The sequence below is a fragment of the Sylvia atricapilla genome, chromosome 4 (genome assembly GCF_009819655.1).
Source record: "Sylvia atricapilla isolate bSylAtr1 chromosome 4, bSylAtr1.pri, whole genome shotgun sequence".
Lineage (NCBI taxonomy): Eukaryota > Metazoa > Chordata > Aves > Passeriformes > Sylviidae > Sylvia > Sylvia atricapilla.
In genome coordinates this window covers 50,843,234-50,866,625 of record NC_089143.1, presented here as the reverse complement: position 1 = coordinate 50,866,625, position 23,392 = coordinate 50,843,234, and the positions used below count along the sequence as shown (strand labels likewise).

At 39.8% G+C, this 23,392-nt stretch overlaps 2 protein-coding genes across 11 annotated transcripts in view; one reads left to right on the top strand and one right to left on the bottom strand.

Annotated features, from left to right (window-relative positions):
* RAP1GDS1 (Rap1 GTPase-GDP dissociation stimulator 1) overlaps nt 1-2,813 on the top strand; it is an 89,047-nt gene extending 86,234 nt beyond the window's left edge. For all 5 annotated transcript variants that reach the window (XM_066317896.1, XM_066317895.1, XM_066317897.1 and 2 more), the window contains one exon: nt 2,145-2,813. In XM_066317896.1, the coding sequence (XP_066173993.1) occupies nt 2,145-2,272 (128 nt within the window). In that variant the 3' untranslated portion in view covers nt 2,273-2,813. The remainder of the gene's footprint in view (nt 1-2,144) is intronic.
* A 903-nt stretch (nt 2,814-3,716) lies between these two features.
* The window catches only part of TSPAN5 (tetraspanin 5), an 85,568-nt gene continuing 65,892 nt past the window's right edge, over nt 3,717-23,392 (bottom strand). For 3 of the 6 annotated variants that reach the window (XM_066317907.1, XM_066317910.1, XM_066317911.1), the window contains exons 3-8: nt 19,002-19,148; nt 17,027-17,197; nt 14,999-15,124; nt 11,941-11,988; nt 11,667-11,783; nt 5,906-11,116 (exon numbers count right to left, since the gene is read on the bottom strand). In XM_066317907.1, the coding sequence (XP_066174004.1) occupies nt 11,051-11,116; nt 11,667-11,783; nt 11,941-11,988; nt 14,999-15,124; nt 17,027-17,197; nt 19,002-19,148 (675 nt within the window). In that variant the 3' untranslated portion in view covers nt 5,906-11,050. Of the gene's footprint in view, nt 5,590-5,905; nt 11,117-11,666; nt 11,784-11,940; nt 11,989-14,998; nt 15,125-17,026; nt 17,198-19,001; nt 19,149-23,392 lie in introns of those variants that run through there. The other 3 variants (XM_066317908.1, XM_066317912.1, XM_066317913.1) reach the window with 3 other exon arrangements.

The window sequence follows — 23,392 nt, the reverse complement described above, 5'->3', positions numbered from 1 at the left end:
ACAAAGATGACTTTTTTACTTAAACAGAGTCCACCATGCCTATTGCAAGTATAATTTGGGAGACCTTTACACCCATGCAAGTGAATATTATATTGCTGCCATCTTACACAAATACTAGGTTTTGGAGAGTATACGCATCTCAGTGTGTAGTAAAGATTGTGCTCAAAATTTGCTAACAAGCCTCAGCTCTTAGTCAGCACTCACTTTAACGTTAAGACACGTAAACTTAGTTGTTACTCACAATCTTCTTGAGCCATTTCATGCTTGGGACTATCCATGCATTTTAGAGCAGAAACCTTTTGCCAAAGGTTCACAGTTAGCCTCACTGTCTTGATCTTTATTTCCATTGCTTCCAACTAAAATTATCTTCAGAAAATCTGCCTGACGGTTGCATTTTCCCTTCCTGAATCTTGTCACCTGCAACACTGACAGAGTTATTTAAAGTCAAATACCTGTCTCTTGTCCACCAGAATACAGACCAGTCTTATCTTAGGGGAGTATTTTAGGGTTATCTGACTGGCAGAGTTCAGTCTGCCACCACACTGCAAGCTGTGCCTAGGCATAAGGCTCCTTACCCTGCTCCCACAGAACAGACAGCAGCATGTCACTGCATTATGCAGCTGTGAAGTTAAGGCCTGGCATTTGACTGACCCAGTGTTCTGCTTCCTGATGGACAGACCTGTGTAAAATCAGTAAGGACACAAGAATAACAACCGAGTAACCCTGGTATTAACTTTTAAAGGGGGGTGCTATTTTAACCAAGGAGAGGAGGATCAGGGAGCTGATTGCTCTTTACATGTTCTTTACATGGGAAAATACCAAAGTACACCTCTTACAGCTGTTGCCTCCAAACTTTTCATTACCATCCTCACATTGTGAGCCATGTTTCCTTATTCTACTGTGAACAGACCTGTGTAGTTATTTTTAAAGTAACTGACCTCAGCAGAGTTCAATAAAGACTAGAAGCAGTTCCACTGGTTTAGTTAATGGTTTAGTTTAATTCTCCAGTGACTGCTGTTGTTACTATGCTTTTGTTATGGGTTATCTGGCGTGACAGTTACCTTGATGTTGCCAACATCTGTGTTCACCGAATGGGTCAAGTTGGAAGAGACCACAGTGGTCTGTACATACATGTTCCCAGGTGCACAGCAGCATGTCAGGGTCCAGCTCTTACATGGTAGGGGTAAACTGCATGAGAACTAAAAACATGTGAACAACAAAGTAGGTAGGGATGGGAACAAATGCCAAACCTTGCTTTTAAAAAACAAGTAAATAGGACAGTGTAAAGCATAGCTATCTGAACAGGTGGTTGGGTTTTCTCCTGGGAAGTTCAGAGATTAGGCCCCCAGCAATACATGGAAAGCAAAATTATATGTATTTGTTGCTGAGTGGGATTTCACTAGAGAGGCATGAAATAAAACCAACCATTTTAGATCAAAACTGAGATGTTCAGAGTACAGGGCTTTGAGAAAACTCACCAAATTTCTTACAAAATTGCTTAATTTTATAAGTAGCTCCAACCTCAATTAATACAAAAAGTAAATAGCATGCAATCCAGGATCAGAATTATCGGACAGTGTCTCCTAGTTTTGAGTAGAACATAAATACTGCATCCATATGCACAGCACTGGGCAATGCTCTGTGTGTTGTGTTGGCATTAACTTCAGAGTTGAGCTGTAAAGGGACAGCAGTGACCAGGTGGTGACACATCCATTAAGGACCCTTCTCACACGTCCACACAACCAGTAAGAGTTGACACACACAGATGATGCAGTGAACCTGTCACGGCCAGCTCACTTGGTCAGGCTAGTTTAAAGAATAAACAAAAAAAAAGTTATCACTAAAAATACTTCCTAAGCATCTGTTTTGGAAGGCAATCCAGGTGGATATTCTTAAATGCTACACAGCAGGTTCATCATTCATCATCATTCATGATTATGTGAAATCCATGGAGTTTGTGTGTGTGCTGGAGGCCCCAAAAAGTTCTCTCCATCCTCAAAGGCAATTCAAAAAATAAATAACCAGGTTATGCATACTCACAAGCTGTGTGCTTGTGTGTACAGAATTTAGTAGAAAAGTTTCTCCCAGTTTCCTTCTGCCTGTCTCATACAAAGAACTGTTTCTTTTAATATTTCCTTTTCCAGAACCTCTTCAAAAGGAAGTGCAGAGCATGGCGTTTCTAGAAGTCATATCAAAACTCCGGAGCCATGAGAACAAAACTGTTGCCCAGCAGGCCTCGCTAACAGAGCAGAGACTTGCTGTAGAAAGCTGAGGAAGGTCTTGTTTCCAAGTGCATCCCATCACAGATTTCACCTTTGTCCTCCGTTCTGCTGCCGCTCCTGCTATGTTTTCCACTGTATCACTTGTGCATGCGTGTAACATTCCCACACAAATTGATGAACTGCTGTAGGTACCCATCCAAAAAGGTTTCTACAAATTCATAGGTGGTGTTAACATGAACCTGTCTCCACCCGTAACTGTTCTACTTGTATTCTTGTTGCTTGGGCCACATAGTAGAATGTGCATGTTGTAGTCCTATGATGATGTAGAAGTGGTACTACACAACTGACTCTTTCCTCATGCCCCCTAACTGCATAAAAATGTACTACTAAATTAGGGACAATACAAGATGCAGCAAGTCCAGACTAGTGTGCTGACTGTAGGATTAAGAAGTAAATCTAGCTCAATTTTTGGTGCTTTGGAGATTCAGGTTTGAATGCAATGTACTGCTGCTCATTCACTGGTCTTGCCTATTAATGTCAAACTCGTGGTACCTAGAGGTAACAAATAAAAATTTCAGTGCCCTCACTTTACCCTGTGGTTTGTCCTTTTTTCTAATCCCACAAAGAAGCCATGACTGCACCACCATGCACTGGTGAGTTCTTTTTGTTCCTGGCTCTGGCCTGATGCAATCACTGCCTTTCAGCTGAGCAGATACAAAGGAAGCTATTCCAACACTCTCACTGTGTGTGCTCACACAGAGGCACTGTGTGGCGTAACAATCATGCATTTTAGCAGCAATGCATGATACGATCCTTGTCCTATAAAGCCATGTGCATATGAGTGCTCCTGGGCTTGCTTGGGATTGCTTCTTTGTTTACTGGGGGTTTCTATAGATGGATTTTTAAAGGAGTATCTTGCAGCAACCGTTAAACAGAAGCCCATTGAGTAAGAAACGGAAGATGCAAGAGACTTCCTTTTTCTCCTTTCCTAGGTAAGGGAGATGGAAAACTGCCAGTCTGAGCATCTTATCTCACAACTGCTCTTTTGTAGGTCTATAACATGCCAGTGAGCAAACCAGCAGCCAGCAGATGTTACTTTGGACTGTGGGATACCATTGCTTAGCTTGATCAAGCCCACCATGCATGAAGATCATTAAGATCTATAACATTTTAAAGTGAATTCAGCACTGGCAGAGCTGAAGTGCCAGCCTTGAAGGTTTCAAGTTCCTTTTCTTACCAGCAGAGGCAGCAAGCCCAAAGTCCAAGCACCTATGAGATCCCATGCCAGGTAATTGCAAACCTCTGCTTTTGACCTTCGTGAATTCACTCCCCAGCTCCATGAGACCACTGCCTATCCCTCAGAATCTGCAATGGGAAGATGCCAGTCATGAGGGTAAGGGATTGTTTACAAAATCTGGTTATGAAAAGAAACTTGCCTTCAATAGGAGCTTAAGCTCTTAGATGGTACCAGAACACAGCAAATGCTGCTGGAGGTTTTACCCTGCAGAGATTCCAGATCCATTTAATCCAGTGCCAGAAACATGCAGAAAAAGACTCCAATACCAAACTGCACAACAGCAAAAAAACCCAAGACAACAAAACACACATTCAAAAAGGCATTTGCTAGTAATTGTGCAATAAAGCCACTGACAGAGTGCAGAGCTGTCAACACAGACCTCATGACATCAGACTCCAAATAACACAGAACCTCTGCACTGCTGCTGAACATAACCAGCATATATACAATCACAGCTCACAGGCCCTCACAAGCCCAAGTTTCCTCAGGAACAGAAACTCTTTCTATTTCATGACTTAAACAGAACCCAAAATAACACTTGAAAGGCCAGTTATCAACAACCTGCCTGGTTCTAGAAAGAGACTATTCCTTTTGACACTGGTATAAACTGCAAGTGCTTACACAAGCTGGTTGTGAGGTTGACAGAATTCCCATTTGATTGTCTAACTAGAGCTGGGTTAAGCATTAGCTCTATTCTCATCACCAAATGTTTATCAGGAATACTACTGTCACAGCAAGCATAAACACAGGCCAATGGTGACACTCTACTTTCAGATGGTTTCCCTGGATCAAATATCAAATTACTTACATTCCTAGATAAAATCTGTGCTGAGCCTAGGAAGGAAAGCCCACATAAGGGCAAAGACGGGTGTATGTCACAGTAGAAGGAGGTAACTGAAGAGACTATCTAGCCACACAAATGCTGTGCTGTACTGAGGCATGCTGAAGCCTGCAGGTCACTTCTGTGTAGTTGGTAAATCATTTATTCTCTGGGCACCTTTAAAAACAAATGGGATTTATGGATGTTCCCATCACATGCATTTCACTACTCACCGGACTGAAGTCAAGTGAAGTGAAACCGCTGATGGTAATTCCAATTAGATGTTTACTAGCTAGATTACATCTAAGCAAAGCTTGACATCTGCTGCTCAGACTGTTTCTTGATGGCACTGCCAGACATGGGGGCCTTATCTTTGTCTTAGTGCCACCAGAGCCAAGCCAGAACGATCCCTACGGCCACACCACAGGGCAGGCAGCATCTCCCTTGACTGTCACGCTCATTAGCATCTGTACAGACTTTACAAGGCCCGGCATCTCACTGTCAGGAAGGTGAACACATCTACTTGTTTTTACATTTCAATGTCAGTATTAAAAGCAGCAGGTTCACTGTGGGTAAGGCACAAACCCCAACAATACTGGCCTTGCATCCAGAGCACTCATTGGAAAAGGTCATTTGTTTCAAAATGGTAACTAGCCTCAACTTCAGTCAGTGCTCAAGTCTGTTAAGACTTTGACAGATGGCAGGTAGCCACTCCTAGTCTCCCTCTCCATCATGGAAACACCAAGTCTGTCACATCTATTAGGCAATGCTGTTGGCTTTTCTTCTTCTTTTGTAAACTTTTGGTCACTCCTGCGTTTGTGTGTCATCTGTCCTCAATTTAGATGTTTATTTTGCCAAATCATTTCCGTACCTACAGATAAATGTCGTACGCGTGAAACACGCGAAAGGCATTAGACTTCAACCTGGGTATAGACATGATTTTAAACTGATCACAGCGCCATTTTGTGTACAAAACCTAGAGGTTTTGAAATACTTCTAGAAAGAAGTCTGCTTCCTCCTCTATTCAAAGTAGCACAAGATATCATTATCCAATTTTACCTGCACAGTAATGTAAGCCAGTTCTCAATATTTCTGTTTAAGGACACGTTGCACTTATTTAAACTTTTGAAAAGGAAGATGGGAATTTCATTTGTCTAAATCATGTAAAGCAGCAACTTCTGAACACACCAGGGTCACCAGAATAATTCTGGGGAGAGCACAGCCACTGCAGCCTGAGGAACATCAGCAACCTGTTGGAAAGAAGCAGAGCATGTTCATTAGGCAGAGACATCAACAACAGCCAACAGCAAATAAGGGATCTCTTCATGTGGGGACATGCTCTTCATGTCTTAGCTTATTATTCACCTAAGGGCAGCCACTGGTGGCATGAGCATGTTCTGTGATTTAATCAGAACACAGTATTCTACAACATATGAGAGATGGGGATTTATCTCCCCTGTTGGAGGAGAAGAGGAAGGGATCTTTTCCTGGAGGAACTTTGCATGAATGTATCTTTCTCTTGTTAATCGCAAGTGCTACATCAAGAGTACATACACATTCACAACATCATATTTCACACAATTTTATTTATAAAATTGTAATTATCTAACAAATTGCATATAAAATGATTTACTTCAAGTAAATACAGAATACTGCACGACTATTAAAACTATTGTATTGTCCATCATAAGTGTATTAAAACATTCCTAAAAAATGCCTCTATTAAAAAACAAAAACCCAAAAACACAAGTAGCATGACCAAGACCATTTTCAATAGCTTAAAATGAATTACCAGGAAGTTGCATTAACTTCCTAAGTAGACTCCAGTTACATCCATTGAGATCAGCATGTGATACAATACCACAGTCTAATGCTAAAGATGACAAGTAATACATTATGCACCTGATCTATGCTTTTCTCCTAGACTGAAGGGAACCAGCCTGAAATCAGAAAACTAAAGCTCAAGTCAAACTCTACTGGGCATGCAGTTCTGTAATAGCAATACTTTCAACTGGTAACTGTAGTTGGCTTTTACAATCAATTTTACAACTGATAGAAAAGGAACACAAGAGAATACATTCGTATAAAAAGGAATGATACACAAAGGGTAAATATTGACACCTTGCTGCACACCTTCAGATGAACCAGAGAGAAAGACTCAACTGGAATTAATCTGGAATATACATAACAGAAATGGCTCTGAGTCACAAACCCACATTCCAATCTCCCCAGAGCTCAAGGTCCATCTCTACTATGCACACAGCGTGAACATGAACACACATACAGATGGAGCTTTTCATTAACACACTTATATTGCCGAAACACAGAAGACAGCTAGCAGTGCTGCCTCGTGCATGCTAGTAGTACAACACTTCTTCATATACTGCATGTATAGGGAGACAGATTTTATTTATTTTTTCAAGGGTAAAAATTTGGTAGCTAACGGATCAGGGTAGTATTATTTCATTTGTTTTAGACAGTTTCATCACCTGTTACAGGGATCTGAAAAAGATGCAGAGAAAAAACAAAAATGGGAGGAACTGAAACATTCAGCAGTGCTTGATGCCTTTTGAGGTCTAATCTCCTTCCTAGGTATTTGCAGAACTGCTATTTCAACGTACCCAAAAGACATACAGAGCAAGAAGGGAAACAGAATCAAAAATTCAGACAACAGTTTCTCTCATAACCAACCATATTAATCATGACCAATTTTAACAAGGGCATCTCAAAAGTAGTAAAAACACAGACTGATGTCCAGGACAGTTCTTATAGCACCATGTTTAGTCCTGCCACAAGTGAAGGCAACCTTCCATAACTGGTAGAAGGTCCTGCCACCAACTCTCCACTTTACAGTCTAATGCCATTCTAATGCCAAGCAGCAAAGGGAAAAGGCAAGAGAGGCCCTGCCACTAACCAGGGCTTCATTTTCCTCAGGTGCAGCCACCCACCCACTGGGCAAACACTCAAGCACAGGCAGCTGAGGCACTCCTGCTGCTCCATCATGGCAAGGGACAGCCCGGACAACCATTCAGGACTCATCAGCAAAGTCTCCTGGCGGACACCTTTCCTCTGCATAATAAACACTTTCAGGGTGAAAAGCAGTCATGTGCAAGAATCATTTAATCTGCATGCTACTATTTACATTTCAAACACTATTTACACACGAGAACTACAATGAGCATCTCTCTCACAGGGGAGAGAAGAAGGCTTTCGGGACAGAGTACACTTGAGCAAACACCCCCACAGCTTCAAACTCTAAGGGGCACAATCAAAATTATGGATTTTAAGCAAAGAGATCCTATTGCTACCAAAATAGACACAAAGAGATGAATCAAACATTTGTCCATTAGGCTACTAATCAAAAAAACCCCCAAACCCAAAGAACAGAAAGGCTTGTGAATACAGAGAGTATTTAAAAAGCAGAGGAGCAAGGACTGTGGTGCCCTCTGGCAGGGCTCAATGGGATACATGGAAATAGCTTTAAAGCCAGTGCTGCTGCTGAGCTACCAGATTCCTCGTTAGCAATGCCACTACTCCACAGGAATCACCCAGTAAACAGAGCTGTTTCCCACTCTGTAAGCCTGACAACAATTTCTGAACAACTACTGCACATTAAAGATAATTAGATTGATCTCTGAACTCACATCTACCCCACCACCACACCAGGCAGGCTAGAAATTGCCATGGAGCACTAGCTCCTACTACATCTTATTGCTTTAGACACTGAGCCCATGTAGCCAGCAGCTGTGCTTTAGTTGCAGCTCATGTGAACTTTTCAAAGTTTCCTGGAAGAAAGTTTGCTTGTAATTGGGAGGCTCTGACAATAATACATTGATTTACAAAGCCTCCCACAAGTTTTTCAAACTGGACACCTAAGCTGCTGAGTAGCTGTTGATGGGACATTTCTAGGACATCTTACCTGACCTGTAGATAAAAAAATGTGGGATTTAAATGTGTAACATAGACAGCTAATACTAAACATTCAGTGCACATCCATTAAACAATGCAAAAATGAGTAAATAAGTATCCTCTTGGGAACGAGGGAGGGAGAAGGATCAACATCCGCAGCAATAAAGACAAGTTCTAGAAAAGTAAGTTATTTAGTGGTTTTTGTAAGAACAGTCAGTCATTCTGGGATTCAGCAGAAGTGTTGCACATTTGTGTGTAGACGTGCAAGTTGCGAGAACAAGAATTGCTCAGCTTGGAGCATTTACCCTCCTATCAGTCTGACACTGCCAACAGCACAGCCAGCAGACTGGAACTCAGAGAACAGCGTGACAAGACAGAAGGCCAATACAGTACAACTGCAGAGATTCAAGTAGAAGAATGAAGCTATCTTCAGAAGCTCAGAGCAGCAACAGCAGTATTCAAGATCAGTGGCAACAAGGAATACTTCTGTAATTACGCTTTTTGTTTTCCCTCCAAACCAAAGCCCAGGATCACAATCAAGGCTCTTTGGTGGAAGGGTTATTCCCTCAACCCCACTTCCCTGATTCCTCCCTGCACCATTTTGTCTCAGTGCAGCAACACTGGTGCTGACGATCTATCTGTCCTGCCACTGTCAGGCAAAATGGTATGTCCCTCTGGGGGAAAACAACCAGTAACTCCTCAAGGAGAGAAGTGGCTAAGAAAAACATAACACTGTGCTGAGGTGGAACCAACTTTATTAAGAACAATGAATTCAAATTTTTTTGAAAGGCTTTAAAAAATACTCTGAGTCATGGCTGGCCTTTAACAGCAGATACCAAAGGATATGGAGGCTGCCTGATTCAGAGCCAGCAGTGGGAGTTAACCAGAAGAGGATGAGGTAATGCTCAAAGATGGGACGAAAGCAGGTCTGTCTGAGGCATCTGTGAAGCACCGGTGTGCCCATCACCAGCCTTCAGAGAAGAGAAAAACCATGGCGAACTAAAGCACAGAAAGGCAAAATGTGCAAGGGTACATATATATTCATTTGTTTAAGAGTCACAGGACCAGAAAGGGCCTAAACAACTCATCAGCCTTCTATCTATCCCCCAGAACAGGGAAGCTTTGAAAGCAACATGTTCCGCTCTTCTACTCCATATGCCACCTGTTTTAGGAAACTCAACTCAGAAAGATGTTAGGTTCTTACAAAGAGGTGCTACACACCTTTTGCCACTGTCTAACCAAAGCAGGTCCACAGCTTTCAGGACTGGTATGGAGATATTGACAAAGGTCGTAAATTTATACAAAGTGCAATCAGCTACCCAAGCCATCGTCAGGTCTTGAAGTTCACTATTATTAGTGAAGAAGAACAAATCAAAAGCGCTAAGCTGGATAGAGTCTGATCTAGGTCTTCTTCCACTACTTGTGCTTTTTTCTACATTCTGCTTTCTTGTGTCCAATTCAAAAGGGTCTGTCTTAGCTGATCTTAATAAATGCTTCTATTTTAAGACTTTTATTCTGTTGCTGCAAGCAAGTTCTTTGTCGCTTCAGAGCAAGAAAGGGAGACACATCTCCATAGCATGGATTCGTCCACTGGAAGTAAGCATTTACTCTGGCAAAAACTGTTCTCTCCAACTTCCAAGAGAATGGAATATAGTCTTTCCATAATCACATGCATTTACCAATAAATAAGTTTGGATTTGACTGTATTTAAACGTATGCACATATTGAAAGCACTGGAGTGTCACAGATTCTTATTCCACAGCTCATGCAAGTAAAAAGAGTTAAAGAAAAGAAAAAGAAAGAAAAGAAAGACCAAAGCCCCAACTAGGAACAGACCAAAGAAACAAGCTTCACATGAGTATGTCAACGCATTAGTATTAGTGAGATCCCTAAATACATGAGGTTACACTAAATTTCACAAAAACAAAAGATTTTGCCATATTAGATACATATGTTTTGATTTTAAGTTAATATATAATTCATTCTTTGAATATTATTCTTCACTTGGACCCAACATCCACACTGCTTTCATACATTTATACAGTTATATCCCATCCTTGCCTTAAGAGACTGATATCCAAAAGGTATGGCAGCAACCCTTGTTTGTCAAATATAAAACTTCTTTCTCTTCATACAAGGGTGAAGAAGGAAGAAAGATCCTGACAAAATTAAGCAATTCTCCCTTCTGCTGATTCCAATCTCAAAGTACTACAGGGAGATATGTGGAAGCTTGCATAAAAAAATTTCCCTTGTTTTAAAAACAATTTCTTTTACTGTACAATAGATGCATAGAAAGTTGCTTCCTGCTTCATGGGTTTAGGCCTGTAGCTATGTTTAGCTGTGAAAACAAGAAGATTGTTCTATTACAGAGTGGTGAGGAGATAGACTGTCTCAAGAATATTTGGCAGCTATCAAAGAGCTCATGACATGAAGAATAAACAGCATATCCACAGACTACAACAATGCAACTCTGTCTCACTGAATACACCAATTTAAAAAAGTGTCCACTTGTTACTCAAAATCAAGAATACAGTAGAGATTCACGGCTCAACAGCTTTCAAAGTGGTGGTTTAAAAGGAAAAAAAATTGTCAGTGAGCAGCAGATTTTCAACAGCCCACTCTTCTCTCCCCCACCCCAAAGAAACACAAGTTCACTGCAATATCAGGAACTTAGACTTGAAACTACATGGGAGAGAAGGCTTCCCTGTCACCCATGTCCATACAGCTTGGTGTCGGAGTGACACACTGGAGGTTTCAGAGGTTTCGGTTGTCCAGTGTCTTGTTGTGGTTACTTCAGCAGTTTTACCAGCTGGCTCTGACAGCCTCAATGTCACTAACCAAATTCTGGGCTAAGCATATCCCAAATATCTGGAAGAGACAACAGTTTATTCATTTGGAGCATTGGACAACTCCTTTCACACAGGCAAACTCCTTAGGTTATACAGAACTTAGATATGAAAGAAACAACAGAGACAGAAATTAAATTAACAGTAAGTGTTGGAAGAAGTAAGAAAACTACAGAACTCCTGTAACCCCAGTATTTTTATGCTGGCATCAGGTTCCAGTTAATTAATTCTCCTAGTCCTGTTTCAAGCAACCCTAAAGGCTCTCGCTGTTCATTTAAGCACCACTGGAAACCGTAGGTCTGTACAAGTTTGAAAGTCTCTACGTAAGCTTTATCTGCCAGAGTGTTAGTTTCAGCCTGCTGAGAGTCGACAAAAAAAAAAAAACACATCCCTGTAGATAAAAATTAAATATTCCTTGACAGAATTAAAGCCTCATACATTTAGTTCCCATGCCAAAACCCACAAACAGGCAACTGGCATTGCATTTCCCATTTTCGTATACAGCTTCCCCCGTCATGTATTCACTTTATCTATTATTCCTCTGTGCAACTCATTCCAGGGAACATGTTTACCTGAAGTAATGCTATCCCAATGAATATACCAGCAACTATGGTAAGGTTGTCCTGCAACCATTTCTCAAACTGAGGGACACAGCCTTTAGTGTAGATAACAATCTGCTGATCAACTTCCTGCCAAGGAGAAGAGGGAAGAAAACAGAGATAATTACATTCAACTACACCATCTCCTTAGTAGAATAATCTCCTCTTGCAACAGGGATTCAGATCCTTAACATACCACACTAAGAAGGGCGCGGGGGGGGGGGGGGAAGAAAGAAAAAAAGCTTACTGGTTTTTGCCTTGCATCATAGCCACACTGAGTGTTAATAACATCTTCCTAGAGGAGAGAAAGAAGAAAGGCCAATCAGTAAAATGTCACCCAAACACCTTCTCCCAACTCCCTGGAGTTGATCCTGTATGAAATAAGACAATCAACTCAAACTTTGGTTAGCATTTTGCTTTAATAAAGAACCTTCCTCCTTCACTCTGTGCTATTAATTATTTTCAGCAAAGCAAGAGCACATAGTCAAAAAACTTTTTCTCTCTCAAGTCAGCAAGCTGGGAAAACCAGCCCTCCACCTGGGTGAACTCCATATTCCAGATACAAGCGTTTAGTAAAGGGACTAGGGAACATCAATGTTAAGTGAAAGAACTTCTGCTGAAAAGGTTATGTCTGTGCTAAAAAATATGCCAAGAGTACTGTTGTCATTTTCAGGGTTCAGTCTGTGCAGAATAAAGAGGTGACAAGGGGCAGTTCTGTTGCAGAAGCTGCAAGTTCTTTCTAAGAATATCTATAGAAATACGTACAGTTCCTTTCCAAAAACCTGAAAGAAAAAAGAACAGATGGGGTTATGTGTTCTTATAGGAGCTTGATACCAATGAGAAAGGAAGGTTTCTTTCTTACTCCTTTTCCTTTAGTACTCCCAAAGCACAGGTAATAAACTAGGCTCTGGCAGACTTTCCCTAGTGAACAAATGCTTCCCATTGGCAGCTGAAGCTGTATTTTTACTTTATATACAGTTGTTTCATGGTATGATATTTCATGGTATAAAATGAAGCAAATGAAACTTTTGGCATCAGCCACAATGACAGCAAAATATTAAGTTACTGACTTATCATATAATGACAGTGAGCAGAAGCAGGACTACTCGAGAAAGTGAGAAAATCAGCCAATCTTAGCTAGGTGTACCAAACACCACAATTTAATCAAATTGTGGGAAGTGAGAAAGGCAAGCAGTGAAGAAATGGATTTTAAAAAGAAGCCATATGGGAAAAAGTATCTCCTATCAGCATGGAAAGCTCCTCTGTTTCCTCACTTTGCAGGAAATCCAACACATTGCATTCCATCAGCTGCCCAAACTGTATTCCCTTAATGGACCTTCAAAGTTCAGGCCACTTTTATCTCTTAATGAGATTACTGCTTCATTTCCAGAATCTACATGTCACAGACTACAAGGATGTAAAAGTACCTAAGATTCTGACAGAGGGATTTTAAGTTTTCTTCCTTGTACTAAATGCCTACTTGATTCATCATTAATGTCTTCTGCCTTTAGTCTTGGGATTTGTTTACCAAAAGAAGGTATATAAAATGCAATGGAAATAAAAAAGTTTTCTAGACTTGCCTGTACAGGAATTTGGAACACTTCAACCTCCTTGACTACTTTAAAATGAACTACAGTAGTCAAAATTTGTTTCAAGAGACTTATTTTAGCCTGCCTTAAACTTAACACTTCCTGATTCAAGCTAAACTAAAAACAGTAAGGCATCCACGTAACTGTTTGCATCAGTCCAACACTGAAACCCAATTCTAAAAGGGATGAATTTGCTTTCTCATAGAATAAACCTGTGTTGATCACTGCAATTGAACCTATCACAGCTTGGTTACAATTGTTTTACTTGTATGCATGACTTCTAATGTTTTCAGTTTTTAAAGGCCATTAAGATTGTTGTTTCCTTACAGTGAATGAGATGTATCTTTAAATTTCTGATTGCTGCATCACACCCTAACAAACTGCATAGCCATTTACACAACAGACAGAAAGAGAGAACTTTAGGATGGATTATGTATTTATAGGATTACCTTGTACTGCTGTCACTGGTTTGGTTTTATAACAACCATATTTTTAAAACTGAGTTGTGATGACCTCTGTGTGGGTGGGTAGATAGGCAAACTATAGAGGAAATCCTAAGTACAAGGTAATGAGCCTAACCTACATTTTGTTTTAATATCCCATTAAAACATTTTCAGCTGTGTTTGTGAGAAAAATTCAAACTACTGTAAAGACACATTCCATGCAGAGGAATCACAAGCAGCTTGTGCAAGTGGCAGTGCCTTATCAGTAGAGGGGCAGAGCAGCAGCAACTGGATGCCAGGAGCAACAACTGCATTGCATTATTAGCAAGGCAAAAGCACCTGAGATGCCTTTTGGCAACTTGCCTAACTTCAGTCTGTGCTATTCTAATACATTCAAGGAACTGTAAGTTGTTCCAGGTGGAGAAAAAGCCACAGCTGAATTGCTAGATAATACAAGCACTCAAATCCAGCTTCTTTTAAGCTATATAAAGTCAAATGTATACAGTGCACATAATGGTTTCCATGCACACACCCATCCCTGTTCCAAGCCTTTCACTATTAGTGAACTGATTCCTTACACTTCGCTTTTCACTTCTTTATCATATCCATATTAGCAATGCACGGCTCCAACATTTTCCACTTGATGATCCGGAACTATAAATATTTTAGAAGACTAGAAAATTTACCAAAAAGCTGCTCCCACAAACAATTTCTGGCGTTTCAAGTCTGATTTCAGGTGACTTTAGGACAAGTAGTAATTTTAAAGGTAAAAAAAAGAGTATGTAAAGATACCCAAGTTAAGATTCTAATGCAAACATGTCAGCTCCTCAGGGCACAGACTGTCATTCATTGCCATACCTGGCACAAACTGGGTCAACTGGTTGCAGCCTCAGGATGCTGTATTAAATAATGAATAATATCTCCTTTAATGTGTCTGATCTTAATGGTTCCTGTTCTGATGAATTTCAGTTGAAAGCTCACATCCTTCAACTTATTAAGTACTTCTCCTTTTCATACTTGCTAAAATTAATACGCATTTTCAGCCAAGCCCATGGTTCTCTCTTTCTAATAAAAGCCACAAACAATAGTTAGTTATGAGTTTTGCTGACTGCAGAAAAGTTAGTGGCTAAACTGAGCTGCAAGAACAAAAAACCGCAGGTTGGTGACAACAATAATAATAAGGCTAGATTTCTATAAATAAAAAAGGATAATCTTGAAGCGTTATCTATGATTGGAACAGCAGACCCATCCTACCCTCCAGAGTGTCACTTACAGCAGGGTCTTTAGTACAGCAAGAGAATGGCACACCACAGCGCTCCCGACTCGCGTTGGAATCTGTACAATTGAAGTAAATATTAAGGTTCCAGTCATCAGCTCCAAAAGCCCCACAGCACTGCCACTAGAACGAAAAAAGAAGAGCTGCTTAAATTTCAGAATGGAAATCTCAGCATTAGTAACATGCATCACTGCTGCCAGTTTCCCTATTGCTTTCAAAACAAAATCTAAGACTCCCACTGCTTTCATTGAAACTGGCATTTTTTGTTTGGTTGGGGATTTTTGTCATTTTTTTTAGAATATGACACTCCAAATGTGTAAGTTGTTCCGAAGTTATCATGTGATTAAAGTTACATTCATTCCCTGCTATGCTGCTCTCTGGAGAGAAACCCATGGGTGAGCAGATAAGCCTACACAATACTACAGAGTTGCACAGGCCTACAAGCTCAGGCCCGAGGGACAGTAGAGCCAAGAGTACAATATTCTATCCAGACTAATGAGCCCTGGATTGTCAAAAAAACAAGCTCCAAGGGCTACACTAACTGGTACAGCTGCTCCTCTTGCCAGTTTGGGTGAACCTTGCCTGGCTGCACATCGGACAGTGTGAACACATTGTTCCCTGAGCACCACACATTGCACAATTAACACCTTTGCTGAATCCTTCGAAGAGTAAATCTCCCAAAGGCAGGCTTAGTTTCTGGCAAAACATGTTGAACACACATGGAATTGATGTGTTTTGCTGAGCATACAAAGAATGGACTGGAGACCAGTGAAGCACTTATGCTTGACAGCATTTAAGGAGCAAGACCAATCCATCCATGAATCCATCCATGTCAACTTAAAAACTAAACAAAAAACAAAACAAAACAAAACAAAACCAACCATGTCTTTAAAAGCATTGGAATAGTCATTCTCTCTCTTTTTAGATGTAGCAGTTCTCTCTGCAATACCTGACATTGTCTTCATGCACTATCTCTACTGGTTGAAGAAGTAACTTGCTCTCACAGCTCATGCTGCCCCTGGCTTATCTGCTAAGTGCTAATCCAGTTAGGAGAGAAAGCTCAGGAAGTCACTGCAAAATTGGACTGTAGCCTTTGGCTGCATACAAGCGGACCACTACTTTCAGTTTGTAGCAACTTTTGACCTTCTTGCAAAAGATTCAAAACAGTGCAAGGATCCACATCCTGTTACTTACCGTTCTTCCCCCAGGCTTAGGGAAGCAAATCAAGCATTGAAACTATTTTAATTGAAGAATGTACAAAAATCAGTAAATATTAATTCAAGCAACACTTAGCCACATTAGCCACACAGTGCCAGATTCAAAGAGGACTTTGTCAATACAGGCCAGAACTGAGTACTGGAGAGGGAAGGTAGTGGCAGACCTTGTGTGCAAAAGTCAGTGCAAGACTTCCTCAAACACACTGATAAATTACAGAGCTTAACCTGCACAAACAGGTGCACCACTGGTTTCACCCTTTCCTCCCAAGTGCAGATGTGGCATCACCTAGAGATGCCCTACAAGAACTCTAGAAGTGGACCACTTCATTACACTAGTTCCATTAAGTCTAATTCAGAAAAAATAACATTGCAGTTTCACTTGGACCAACTAAGTACCTTTGCCACTCTGCAGTGTGTTGTAGCACTTCTGATGCTGCTAAAACTACACCAACATTTATCTTAGGACCAAATGTAGTTAGAAAAGGAATAATTTCTTAAACAGATGTGATAGCTTCTACAACAAAATATTTTAACTTTGGTGTATTTGACACACTATCTCTAAGTCTTCAAGAAAAGTCACCCCAACTCTCCATCTTGTTTCACCCAGTCATATATCAATAAAGTCACTTTATGCAGGTGCTGTATGTTTGCAGAAGTTCTGTAATAACAAATATAAATATATTGAAAATCGTTATATACTAGAATATTTCTGTTGCTCCTTGAAGAAACAGAACAGATGGAAAGTAAAAAATAAGAGCATGTATTCCTTAAAAGTAAGCTTTACAAAAAAATAAACAGTCCAACTTACATATTCCTGTGTGAAGTCTATGAGGTTTTGTAAATCAATGTCATCTCGGTATGCTCTGATGTTGTTGTTTATAAAGAAATACAGCTGGTCCTTTATCCAGTCTTTGAAAACAAATGCTAGAACACCAGCAGTGAGCTCCAAGAAGAAAATAATTCCAAGAAATACAGAGAACTATGAAGAAAACAAAAAAGGCTAAGATTATTTTCCTTTATGACCAAAACTTTTTCAAAGCTCACAATTATATCCAGTGATTAGGCTTTATCTGTTTCAGTGCAAGCTCAAGCCGTTTTGGCATATAGGAAATTTTAAATTAAAACCACACCATTTTTATTGGAGATGTAGCACAGAAATCTTAATTCTATTCTAACAAATAACAGAAATGCTAACAAATGTCCAAATGTGGACATTTCACTGAGATTTTCAAAGAGATCCAAGAGAATTCACTGTAAATTTCAAGACACAGCTAGTCACTGCCACATGTAGGGCCCTTGAAAACCCATCTTAAATTTCTACATAGGCCCTTACATTTGAGAAGGCATAAACAACCAATAGTGCCAGTAAAATGCATTCTACGTGACTTCTGCCTTAGATCCTCTCACTGGCAAACCTTCACCTAAGTCGACAAAGCAGAACTCGGTAACAGCAGAAATTAATTAATGACTAAGTCAGAGCGGAATGTCTATGAAATGACTCACATCCACATTAAAACTAAATGAGGCTGCGATGATTAATGCAAATGCAATGGATGCCAAAGGCATTACTAATGATCTGCCACTTTCTCTAAGCACTTCCACTGAGTCTACGCTGTTTTAAACCACACAGGGGTCCTGGTATACTGGAAGTCCATCCCCTTTGCAACTGTGCTTTTGAGTTTCATTTTAATATGCTCTCTGTGTGTGTTCAGATACATTTTTAATTTCTCCTGCAGCTGCTGTATGGGAAGCTATTTCTGGTACAGCAGATGGGTTCATTTTAGGCAAGCTAAGAGAAGCAAGGAAAAAAAAAAAAAAGTGTTACAAGCTGCTTTATAAATGCCTCCAGAACTGTGACTCTCAATTGCCTCCTCCCTTTATACAACACGTCTGTGGGAGCCAAATGTGTCACTTGGAGGCAGTTATTTCACTGGAAGCTTTTTCATGTATATATTAACAGTTAATGGTTATGAAGACAAAACTGCATCCACAGGCTGTGCCCACCTCTGGGAATGGGAGTGGTGGAGGAAAGAATCTTCTTCATTATAAATCTTCAATTTATCTAAAAGTGAACATGATACTGTTATCCTCATTTTCTAAAGTCACAGGAGGATGTGTTTGTGGAAATACAGAACCTGGCTACTTAGCCAAAGAAGTTCTTCATACTGAGGTACATTTGCATACCAGCAGCTCCTTCCCTAAGCAACAATCCAGCCTAGAGTTCAAGAAAATTTCAATTTTCTTTCCACGTCCTGGACACATTCTCCTCCCCTTCTCCTCAGGCCCCAGCACTGAAAGCCATGAAGCCTGTTCCAATTAGCCTAATGGCACGGACTGAGGATCTTGTAACAGTCCTCTCTCCTCTGCACCATGAGGGGCCCTTGCACAGCAGAAGTCACATGGGTCACATTCACTGCTGCATCTACATCCCTCGTATTTCATAGACAGCTTGTTATAGACTCCAAGTTGAACACACAAAATCTAACATGGAATTTCTCTTTTTGTGTCAGGAAAGCAAAATGTTAAGATACATCCACATGAAAAGTAGTACTTCCATGTTATGATTCTTACCACCAACAGTTTTGAGCTTTTAAAAAAGTCAGTAAGCACCAGAGACTGAAGAGCTGTAACGTCTTAAAAGCTAAGTGCTTTCCTTGTAGTTTGACCCAGGATAACACCTTCCACCTCCAAAATACATTTTAAAAGCTTAACACAGTTAAACAGAACAGACAACATGGCATGCTACATAAATGAGGAATGTCACAGTTGCAAAAGCTACTTACAAATTTGAGAAGAAAAGTGTTTTCTCGTAAAGCTCCAATGCATCCTGCAAATCCCAAAATGAACATAACTCCTCCTACCACTAGGAAGAGCCAAACAGGATCAAAGCCTCCCAGGTCAGTGATGGAGGAGATATTGGACAGCACTCCCTGAGAAAGAGACAATGCCAAGGGATAAGTATGTTCAGCTTTTTGTTGTACAAATTCTGCCTGCATTTTTCTTCTTTAAAGGAAGAAGACTACAGCAAAATAAATGTTCTGCACTACAGCAAGAAAACACAATTAAGAAAATCTTTGTGTCCCAAAAGAGATAAAAAGTGCAATTATGTGCAATATCTCTGAATCAACATGTGAATGAGTAACAAAATGTTCTTGAAGAATTCTCTGTGAGAAACCCACAGGGCATTTTCTGTTTATGTAGCTATAAGACGCAGTCAGACAGAAACTCAGAACAGATATTTGAACAAAACTTAACTCACTCTTATTACCCATGCTGAGATGCATTTTACGTATCATATACATCACCTGTGTAAACACACACAGTTACATGTTATACAGAAAAAACAGCTGAAAGCAATAAAAACGCTTTGAATTTAGCATTTATTCTCAGTATTTACAGCAATTGTCAGAAACTAGAAGTGAGCTTCTAGGTTGCAGCATCTTGCAAGAAAAAAATTTTCCACAAATTTTGACAAACTACACTTCTGGCCAATTCAACTTCAGGCTTCTACAGTGCCAAAACCTCATTCTAGAAATAAAGTAGGGCTACTGGCTACTTAGTTAGCAGGAAAAATTTGAAAATATCAAAGTCTCTTAGTAGGATTCAAGACAATTCAAGAACTTGTCTTGGGGCATGGTTTACACTAATTTAGGGTAGACCTAATCGTATGTTAAACCACCCATGCTGTGTTTTAGATATGACAGCCGGCACAGTCTGCTTGTAATGCCATTTTTGCCTTGGAAGCAAAGCTTGGGTTGCGACACCAGTAATCCTGAGGAACTATTTTAATTTTCTGAACACATTTTAGGCAGGATTTGGCTGATGTTGAACAGATGGGTCGTATCAAGAAGCAAGTACAAAGTTTACCCTGCGCAAACTCATTGGAAAAGGAACAATTACAGTTTCCTAAGGCTTTTTAGCAGGAAAAAAAATGCTGAAGTGTTACTATTTCTTCATTCCCATCCCCAGTGCTGTAGGTCAATTCAAAGCACACTCCTGTGTTTCCTCACAGAAGCCTGAACCCAGGCTGAGTGCTTTGGACTACTCTCTCTAACTCCTGCATGATGCTGTGGCTTGAGAAGCAGCAACAGAGATCTACCTCTACAGTGCTTTATTTGCAAAACTCTATGGTTCATCCTTTTTCTTCTTCCTGTTCATACCCCTTTGTTTCTTTGAAACAGTCCCAGAACAGCAACAATTTAGAGGGAAGTTACCATAATCTCATATCATAACATAGAAGTTTATCATAACAGAGAATCTCATAAACATAGAAGTTTAAATTAACACTGTTAATGATGACTGCTCACAAGTGTGGCTTTAGATCTGTGATTATATATATACACACACTCATTTTGGACCACTCAAAACATATCGTCATGTAACCAATATCTCTAATACATTACTTCATGTAGTCTGCAACCACTCTCATAGAGTTTCCCACGCAAACCTTGCGCAAGTAGTAAAGGAAGACAGTGCTCAAGCTTTTAATTCTGCTGACAAGAACAAAATAAATAAAATATACACGTGAGTTTCACCAATGCACGCCTCAAGAAGCCTTAGAAAAGGCCAAAACCCAAAGAAAAATCTGACTACAACCTAATCCTAAAGTACAAACAATAATCCAACAGCATGAATAACATTATCTAAGTATATTCTTTTCCCTCCTACTAGAGAAGGCAATTGCCTGAGAGGGATGAAAAAAAAATTTTAAAAAATCACATTCATCACTTTCCTCCTACATCACATACAGTACTAGCCTTACTGTCATTCATTTAAAAAGCAAAAAGAGATGAAATGAACAATGTAACACAACTCAAAGCCAGCACTGCTACTACAGAGCAGTTGGCCCATTCCTTTTTCTGGTACCATCGCAGTGAAGAGATGATACACACCAAGATGAAATGAACATTTACCTGTCATTAACACTTACTCAACTTGTGCAAAAGCTTTTCCATTACTTCTTCTTCATTACATTTGTCATAGAAAAGAAATCCAAGCCAACTTTTTGGCTAAGAATAACAAGCAATATAAACAGGATAATCCAACAACGCAAAACCTTTGAAAAAATCAAGGCCTTGGACCTACACAGGTCAAGAAACATGAGCTCTGCTTCAAGGGGAAAAAACAACTACTAAAATGATTTCTTCGCTAAGTTTTCAAGTCCTTTCCTCCATGCTTATATAGTTACTGTGAGATAAGAATAAATTCTTTCCTAAAACAAGTGCTACTACTCTTCTCTTTTAACATTAGCTGATTTTGGAATTAATGGACTGTGGTGTAGTGGAGTGAAAAAACTAGTCACCGGAGAAAGGATGTTGCCTTTGTTATTAGTTGTATTTACTTAAAAAAAAATTTAAAAAAATTACGATTTAAGTCTCTCTTCATAAGACACTTTGTCTTTCTTTAAAAACAAAGCAAACAAAACCAAATAAATCAACAAAAAACTCAAAGCAAATTACTATGCTAAATCAACTTCTTTCCGTATGAAAGTAGTAAAATTCAAATGAAAAGAAATCAAAATTCAGCTCACATTTGTAGACAATACTTTTAGAGAAGACAGTCATAATAGAAAAGCAGTAGTAAGAAACACACCACTTCACATTTTGCCACAGTCACATTAAATTCTATGGCAATAAAATTTATTGAGCTGATTTTATACTGATTTTCCAATCCTGCCATTTTCCCTTCACTTGACTTTCTAGAATTGCAGGGTCTTAGCATCCTGTAATGCCACATGTTGACTGGCCACTCCTCATGGTATTTGGGATCCAACACAAACTGCAACTGCATAGATCAACACAGGCTTTATCTGCCATTGTTTGCGATCCTTGGAAAGCACCTTTATATGCATCTGTTGCTAGTCCATATATGGCTATCATAAGCCTAGCTTGGATAAATCCCAAATAACACATCCTGACAATGCAAAGCACATACTGCTTAATTCTCATTTTTACTCCGTACACTCTCTGCATATGAACCACAAGTTATCAGTATTCTGGAGAGACATCTCAGGATACACAATCTTCAGAGGCTTTGTCAATAAAACAATAGCTAGCAGTGGGAATGAGACACATAGACAATGCTCTGTGATTACAGCTCGAGATACACAGAGGTAGTCTGATACAAGATTACTGCTTACTGCTTAGAATACAATTTTCCAATCTTGTACTCTGTACATTTACCAAAAAGCTCTCTGAAGATGCAGCAGTGCAATACCCTGAAGAAAAGCACATTTTGCTTCAAGCAGCAGGGCAACAACTGGGGAATAATATCTCACTTCATACTGTTAAGAAGATCTAAATGTACAGTCCTCTAGGCACATACTCTTCTTATCAACTACAAGTTTCTATAATGCCTACTACACCTACTACCACAGTATCAAATATTTTTTGGCTGCAACAGCTACTCCTGGGTAAAGTTTGACACAGATGTACAAACATCTGGCAGTGATCAATTCCGTCTTCAACCCATCTTCAGCCAAAAGCAGAAGGAAACATTCCCAGAAATGCTCAAGCAGAGGATCAGTAATCTCATATTCTAACACTGCACTCTCCAAAACATGCTCTGAATCCTCAGGCTGAGCAGTCAGTCATGGAATATATGGTGACTGTCCACTTCTGTCATGCATCAATGCAAGACCTAAACAAACCTTTCATAAAGACCTTAAAGTAAACACAAGGTATTTTTCGTCAGTAACACTACTGCAGCTGCCCACTACAACCAGGACTGTTAAATCATTTCGAGTACTCTGGTACTTTAACATCTAAAAAGAGGAGCAATTTTTTCCTCTAGATAAATTCTTGCTTTGAAGCATGGTTATTTTTGAGGTACATGCACATCACTTTCTCAGTAGTTTAGGCATGTGTGTAATCTGTATTTGGCAGGAAATGCTTTGTTTGTACAAAGCTACACACTCAAGTAATTTACTTCTAGCTAAGGTATCAACCCAGGGCTCTGCTGTAGTCCCACAAGGAGAGCCAGCAGGACATGTTCCCTGGCTGATCTCCAGCTCATCTATTTGCTCTGTTCCTCCACCCTGTATAGCCTGGTGTACATTACAGTCCATGAGTTGCTATTTAATATTTTAATCCAACACAAGCCAAAATTTATGTGGTGTAGTAAAACAACAAAAGCATCATCCATAAGTGAACTAAAATAAGTAACAGTAAAGTTG